Below are 7,308 nucleotides of genomic sequence, written 5' to 3'. Positions count from 1 at the left end.
ACTTTGCGTCGCCCCGCTGAAGATGGTGCCAGACGCATTTCCGGTCATGGCGGACAAAAATGGTCGCTCAGCGACCATTTGCGTCGTGCCGCTGAAGCGCGAGAGAAAGATGAAGAGAAGGCCTTCAAAGAAAATATGAAAAAAAAGGACACAAATAGAAGAAAGTTGTTATAACAAAATAGAAGGTGGTTGTATGACGTTGGATGCTTTTGGATGGCTGAGATGTTGCGCTGGCGGTACCACCAACTGCAGCTGCACAGCCGGCCAGTCCAGTCTCTTCTCGTCCAGACTTCAGACAGAGAATCCTACGTCGTGCCGAGCTGCGCGGAGGACCTGAGATCCCATCCCCGTCAAACCGGCGGCTCCGACCAAAACCCCTGTGACTCGCCGCGCGGTCCGACCCATGGCAGCCGCCTCCGCCTCCGCGTCCGCCGGGAACGCCGGCCAGACTCGGCTGGTCGACCGCTGCATCGACGCAGCGGCGCGCGGCCCAGCCACCGTGGAGGCATGGCGCCGCCAGCGCCGGTCCCTGGAGCGCCTCCCGGGGCCGCTGGCTGACGAGCTCCTCCGCCGCCTCGCCGCCCGCCGCCTCCTGTTCCCCTCCCTCCTCGAGTAAACGCCCCACCTTCCCCGCTTCGATGCGCCTGAGCTTGCGTGATGTTTTCTTTGTTTTTTTCCTACCATGGGCCGGAATTGCGCCGTACCCTGCCTGGATCTGTTGCTTCCTGCTGCGTGTGGATGAATCGTGCTTGCGTGCGCAGGGTTTTCCGGTACTCGGCGGAGGAGATCGACTTGAGCGGCAACACCGCCGTAGATGCCGAGTGGCTGGCTTACCTCGGTGCATTCCGGTACCTCAGGGTCCTCAAGATGGCGGATTGCAAGAACGTCAACAGCGCTGCGGTCTGGGCACTCTCCGGTACAGCTCCGAAGCTTGTTTCTATCAGAACCGAACCATAATTTCCAGTCTATAGTTGCTTGGTTTGATTGAAGAAATGAATTATCTGACTAGTTTTATCAAAATTCCTCCAGGCATGAGTACAATAAAAGAATTGGACTTGTCCAGATGCTCAAGGATATCAGACGCCGGCATCAAACATATAGTCTCCAATGATAGCTTGGAGAAGCTACACTTATCTGACACTGGATTGACTGACAATGGCGTCATGCTTATCGCTGCACTGAAAAACTTGCAGTTGCTAGATTTGGGGGGAATTCATATGACCGACAAAGCATTACGGTCATTACAGGTATATATGCTCTCATGATGTACAGCCATTTTATTTCGTTAACGAATGTAGAGATTGCCCCATGCTAATTTGATCTTATTTATTAGTATTCACGTTTTCGCTTCTGATGGTCTATGCACATATATCAGTATGCCACTGTTTGCTCATTTCTCTTAGAATGATGTGTAATGGAGTGTTAATTTCGTATACTTGTTACTTCCAGGTACTCACGCAGCTTGAGCACCTTGATATATGGGGTAGTGAAATTACTGACGAGGGAGCTTCCGTCCTTATAGCTTTTACAAGATTGAGGTTCTTGAATGTTTCTTGGACACATGTGACTTGTTTACCACCTCTTCCAAACCTGCGGTATCTTAATATGAGCAATTGTACAATTCATTCTATCTGCGGTGGGGATTCTGAAGTTCACATCCCACTGGAAAAGCTTACAGCCTCTGCAGCCTCATTTGGTAACATTGATGAAGTGTTCTCTAGCATTGAAGCAAACTCATTTTCATTCTTGGAAATGTCAGGTTGCTCTTTAAGCAACTTGTATATCTTGCAAAAGCTCAAAAGTCTAGAGCATTTGGACCTTAGCTTGAGCAGAATAACTGACGACGAAATCCAGTATGTTGCAAATATTGGAATGAACCTGAGATATCTAAGCCTGAAGAATACTGGAATAACCTCTCAGGCGCCATGTGTTTTAGCAGGAACAGTTCCGAATCTGTCCTCACTGTCTTTAGCTTATACAAAAATTGATGATTCCGCTCTAGTATACATCAGCCTGATGCCTTCATTGAGAGCGATAGATCTAACTCACACAAATATCAAAGGTAGCTCTTCTGCTTTGCATCTATTTATTTCTGTTGATTAAGCCAACATGTTTTCTCTCTCAGTTACCGAATTATACTGAATTCTATCACATGACAGGGTTCACTCGTGTTGAAGCAAATTCGGAGAAAACACTATCTATGCCTCCGCTTGAGCATCTCATATACCTCGAAAGTCTTTATCTGGAGGACACGGCACTGGCAGATGAAGTTATACCTCCCCTAGCATCCTTTAGGGCATTGAAATATTTGTACCTAAAAAGTGATTTCTTGTCTGATCCAGCGTTGCATGCCCTGTCTTCCGCCTCAAACTTGATACACCTTGGTTTCTGTGGGAATGTATTGTCAAACTCTGGGCTTCTGCAATTTGTGCCCCCAACCCAGCTACGTGTGTTGGATTTAAGTGACTGCTGGATCTTAACAGGAGATGCCATCTCAAAATTTTGTAGGCATCATCCAATGATTGAGGTGAGACATGAACTAATGGAGGAACTTCAACAAAATCGTGTTGGCACTTCGCAAGTTCACAAGTCTAAGCAAATTCTACAGGCAAAAGCAAAAGCCGTTAACATTTTGGCTGATGCTAGCAGGCTTTCTGGTATCTCTTTCGTAGGTAAGGATGCTATAACTTCACTCCAGTTCATTCTCTTTTAGTTACAAGGAAGACAATCTCAGTGTGAGCTATGCCTTACATAATGTTTGACATTAAGTTTGCCTTTTTTTTTTATTTGAACAGATGAGAGGATAAAATACAGCAGGGAGGAAATGATGAACATCCAAGACCTTACTGGATCGAATTTGGTGTTGAATGGTGTGTGGCTTCCACCTGAACTGCGAAGGATGAAATGAGACGAGACCTGGTTTACCTTTCTTATGCTCTTCAATTTCGTCAGTTGATTATATAGTGCAGCCTTTTCATTTTGGGACGCGGCAATTTTGAACTAGTTAAAGTCAGATTGCTATCTCTCTCACTGTGTACTGGTTGTTGTAATATGAAGAATTAACTTGTATAATTTGTATGTTCTTGTGAGCCCGAAGTATGTAATTGATCAGCTGAGCTGTTATTACATAGGGCATTTCTGTTAGGGGTCATACGTGACCATGGATTCAAATGGTTGAATCTTTCAGGCATGTGATCTTATTTTTCTTCAACGTGTGTATGGATTTGCGAGTGCATCATCCTTGATGTCAGCACAAACTTGCATCTGCCCTATGAACAAACCATTGTAACCAAAGGAGTTCATGTGGTGCGCACTGTCCATGTGAACGTTGTTCCTAAATGTTGCAACTCCATTCGGACCATTTCATATCATTTTGCTCCTTTCTGGGAGTAGAATCAGCAATTTCCCTCCCTCTAATGTGAATTAAATGAATGTATTTGTTAGTCTAATCCTAGGAACTTCCAGAAGTTACATAAGCATATGCACACAAAAAAGGAAGAAACATATTTGTAGTGAGGTTGTATTGTTCATGTAACTGTACAATGTGCATGGTCTACAATTTTAAGATAAACTAACTATACAGAAACAGTAGTTAATGCTTTGCATAAACAATGATTTTGAAAAGCTAAGCAAATGAAATCAGTTAGTACTTACTAGCAAAAGGGGCCTACTGGGTCAGAAACCTAGAATTTCTTTTTAGGTAAAAACCCAACCCACGGAGCTCATCAATCATCATTCACAGCTCACCAGTATTCACCGCATGAGCATTTCCCATCTTTCATTCTATGGAACCTGTTGCTATCTCTCAATATTATCTCCCTTCCAGTGGATTTAGAGATATATTTGATTGCAGAATGACAGTCTGCACAGACACGAAGATTCTTAAATATCCTTATTTGTTTTGTACCTGATGTAGTAATCAAACCAAATGCGACAGCAATCTTCTCGCTGTGCTGAAGCAGATACTGCTCTTTAAGCTCATCCGACATGTCATGGAGAACAATGCTTGTGTCTGGTACATAGCCCATGTCTTTGATTTCTGTGATCAACGCGGCCAACTTGGCATAGATCTGTTGTGCTTGGGGATGGCTGGTGTCACCAGCTCGAAACTCATGAATAGTATTTCCAACATCCATCCAACTCAAGCCAGTTTCCTTACTCAAGTTCTTGTCTCGCATCAGACACCTTATTCTTGCAACTTCATCCCATAAACCAGCATGAGCGTACAAGTTTGAGAGCAGGACATATGGAGCTGGATCTAGCGGATCAAGATCTACGACATGATTAGCAGCAATTTCACCGATCTCAAAATTGTCATAAGTCCTGCAAGCACCGAGAAGAGTCTTCCACACCAATGCATCTGCTTTACAGGGTATTTCGTAAATGAACTCCAGGGCTTCTTGAACAAGACCTGATCGTGCAAGCAGATCCACCATGCAAGCATAATGTTCCATCCTCGGTATGAGTCCGTGATCCTTCTGCATTGATTTGAAGTATTCCTTCCCTTCTTTCACGAGACCAACATGGCTACAGGCAGATAACACAGCAATGTATGTGACATCATTTGGTTTTACACCAGCCAAGATCATGTTATCGAACAATGTCAGCGCTCGTTTTGCGTACCCATGTTTAGCTAAGCCACTGATTATTGAAGTCCATGAGATAACATTATGATCTTTCATTTCATCAAATGCTCGACAAGCATCTTCCAAGTATCCGCACCTAGAATACATGGAAACAAGGGAGTTGCTTACACCTTTGTCAGACCCAAAGCCTGATTTCACTGAAAGCGCATGCAGTTGCTGACCTTTGGTTAGCAATCCTAAATTGGCGGCAGCACTAAGCAGGCTAGCAAATGTGAAGGTGCTGACTCCGATGTCCATGGTCTCCGTCTGAGGGCTCCAAGAGGCATTTCTCCTCTGAGTTCCACCAATATCATCAGAACTGATAGAAAGTATGTTCCTTTCATAAAGCTGGTTGAACGCTTTTCTAGCCTCCTCCATGCAACCCGATTCAGCATACATGCTCACCAGAGCATTCCCAACGACATTTACATCTGCTATGCTGGTTTTCACAACATGGGCATGAATTTGTCGGCCTGAATCTTGATCAGAAAAGTTTGCACATGCCTTGAGAACACTAGAATATGTCATGTGGTTTGGTTTGATGCTCTCATTCAACATTTCACAGAAGAGCTCCATCACATTGTTTACCTGTGCTCGACATTGCACATACCCTGATATCAGCGCTGTCCAGGACACCACGTTACGCCTGGGTATCCGTTCAAAGACCTTGCTTGCATGTTCCATAGACTGTTCCATATGCAGTTTTGCATACATGTCCACAAGTCCACAGCTCACGCAGCTATCAGATACCAGGCCCAGCCGGAGTGCTAGAGAATGCAGTTGCAGCCCTAATCTAACTGATCCCAACTCTGCGCACGCCGAAACCATACTGCTCATGGTGTATCCCTCCGGCTCAAAACCGGCTTCCAGCATACCAAGAAATAATTCGACCGCCTTACCTGTGCACCCACCCTGCACGTACCGTGTTATCAGCAGCGTCCAGACGACCACTGTCCTCTCGATCAGCCCATTGAACACGCTTCTTGCTGCCACCAGGTCCCCGTTCCTCGCGAACATATCAATCAAGGCGCAGCCTACTGAGACGTCGGTGCCCCAGAACCCCGTCTTGAGTACTAGCCCAAGGACCGCAGCACCAGCCGAGTGGAAGAGCTCCCTGGGGAAGCAGGCGCGAGCCGCAGCGCACAGCGTGAAGGCATTCGGCCGGAGTCCTGACTCGAGCATCTCGCCGAGGAGGAGCAGGGCTTGATGTTCCTGGCCGTTTCGCGCGAGGCAGAAGGCCATGGCAGTCCAGGAGACGAGGTCCCGCAGGCCGCGCATTCCGTCAAACACCCTGCGCGCGGCACTCACGTGGCCGCACTTGGAGTACATAGTGAGAAGGGAGTTGGCGACCACGGCGTCCGTGTCGAGGAATTCGGTGCGGAGGAGACGGCGGTGGAGCGCGCGGCCGAGACGGAGGTCGCCGGTGCGCGCGGCAGCGGCGAGGAGCGACGCCGCGTCGGAGGGGTGGCCGGAGGAGAGTGCCAGGTTTGCGGTCAGTGGGTTGAGGTGTCGATGAGAGGTATGGAGGGGAGGTGGTGGTGGTTGCGACCGTGGGAGGCCGGCGGGAAGGACGGTGACGGTGGAAGCCATGGCAGCCTGGTGGGAAGGAAGGGAGAGGACTGTGAGGCCGTTGGCTAACTAACGGCCATCCAGCTGCTCAGTCTCTCAGTGATGATAAAGGCATCTCCAATGGGGCCTGGCCCATATCAAACAAACGTAAATTCGTCGGCGTGCGCCATTTGTGTCGCTTCACAGATATAAGAATAGTTGTTTTTTATCGTGTGTCCGTGTATGTTTGGAGGTGCCTCTAGCGAACCGACGTATGTGCCCCGAGGATATAAATTTGGATGTTTAAACAACAATAAGAAAAAAACAGTTTTAAAGTTATTACACCTAAATTTTTGAAAGTCTACATTTTATGAGGTGATATTGAGTACTACGCATATCTTCATGGCCAGCCAATGCCCGCTGATGCTCAACCAAATCCTCAGTAGACATGTTTTTTTTAAAGCAAGACCATAAGGATTTAAGGAGGCCAGAGTTTAGAACAACAACCCTAAGGAGGCACACAACATGTTCAGCCTCAACGGGCCATATCATCATACCTTTTTTTTCGATAAAGGGCGCTTTATTATTACTCAACTCAAGTATTACACCCGGCCTCTGCATAACAAGGATGCACACAGCCGCTGATAGTTCCAATTGCAGTAAACCAAAAAAGCGAGATCACATGAGTACAATGTGAAATAAAAGGGAAAAGCTAGACTGTAGAAGGCAAAATCCTTTTAGTATGCAGTCACCCATGTTGGGTAATAAAGTCTTTCGCCGTTTCCTCTAAGCGTGTAGACACCTCCATAAATAGGTCGCGATCCTCCAAACGCTGAAGCGACGACCATAAACGGAGGAACGCCGTACATCGGTAAATGACCCTCAAAGAGAAGAATTTTTATTATCAAAAACCTTGCCATTTCTACATAGCCAAAGTGACCATAAAACTGTCATCGCTCCCACTCTGATAAGAACTTTGAACCTAGCATCTACTCCATTTAGCCAGTTGCCAAATATATTTGCAACGCTTTTTGGAGGATATAAGGTGGAACCTATCTGAATGATTGACCATATAGATCTAGCGAACTGGCATTGGAAGAACAAGTGTTTTATTGTTTCCTCTTCGTGGTAGAAA

The 7,308-nt window shown here is 46.5% G+C and overlaps 2 protein-coding genes across 2 annotated transcripts; one reads left to right on the top strand and one right to left on the bottom strand.

Annotated features, from left to right (window-relative positions):
- Positions 1 to 394: 394 nt before the first annotated feature.
- Positions 395 to 2,908, top strand: LOC124708603 (protein BRASSINOSTEROID INSENSITIVE 1-like). Its single transcript, XM_047240284.1, has 6 exons — positions 395 to 612; positions 762 to 916; positions 1,030 to 1,247; positions 1,450 to 2,062; positions 2,160 to 2,672; positions 2,796 to 2,908. Exons 1-6 carry the CDS (start codon positions 404 to 406, stop codon positions 2,906 to 2,908), a joined length of 1,821 nt encoding a protein of 606 aa, XP_047096240.1. The 5' UTR covers positions 395 to 403.
- Positions 2,909 to 3,522: 614 nt separating this feature from the next.
- Positions 3,523 to 6,215, bottom strand: LOC124708631 (pentatricopeptide repeat-containing protein At3g49170, chloroplastic-like). Its single transcript, XM_047240305.1, has one exon. The coding sequence runs from the start codon at positions 6,213 to 6,215 to the stop codon at positions 3,744 to 3,746; it is 2,472 nt and encodes an 823-aa protein (XP_047096261.1). The 3' UTR covers positions 3,523 to 3,743.
- Positions 6,216 to 7,308: the final 1,093 nt, after the last annotated feature.

Source organism: Lolium rigidum, chromosome 4, assembly GCF_022539505.1.
Source record: "Lolium rigidum isolate FL_2022 chromosome 4, APGP_CSIRO_Lrig_0.1, whole genome shotgun sequence".
In the NCBI taxonomy this organism is placed as follows: Eukaryota; Viridiplantae; Streptophyta; class Magnoliopsida; order Poales; family Poaceae; genus Lolium; species Lolium rigidum.
This window is presented reverse-complemented; position numbering and strand designations above follow the sequence as displayed.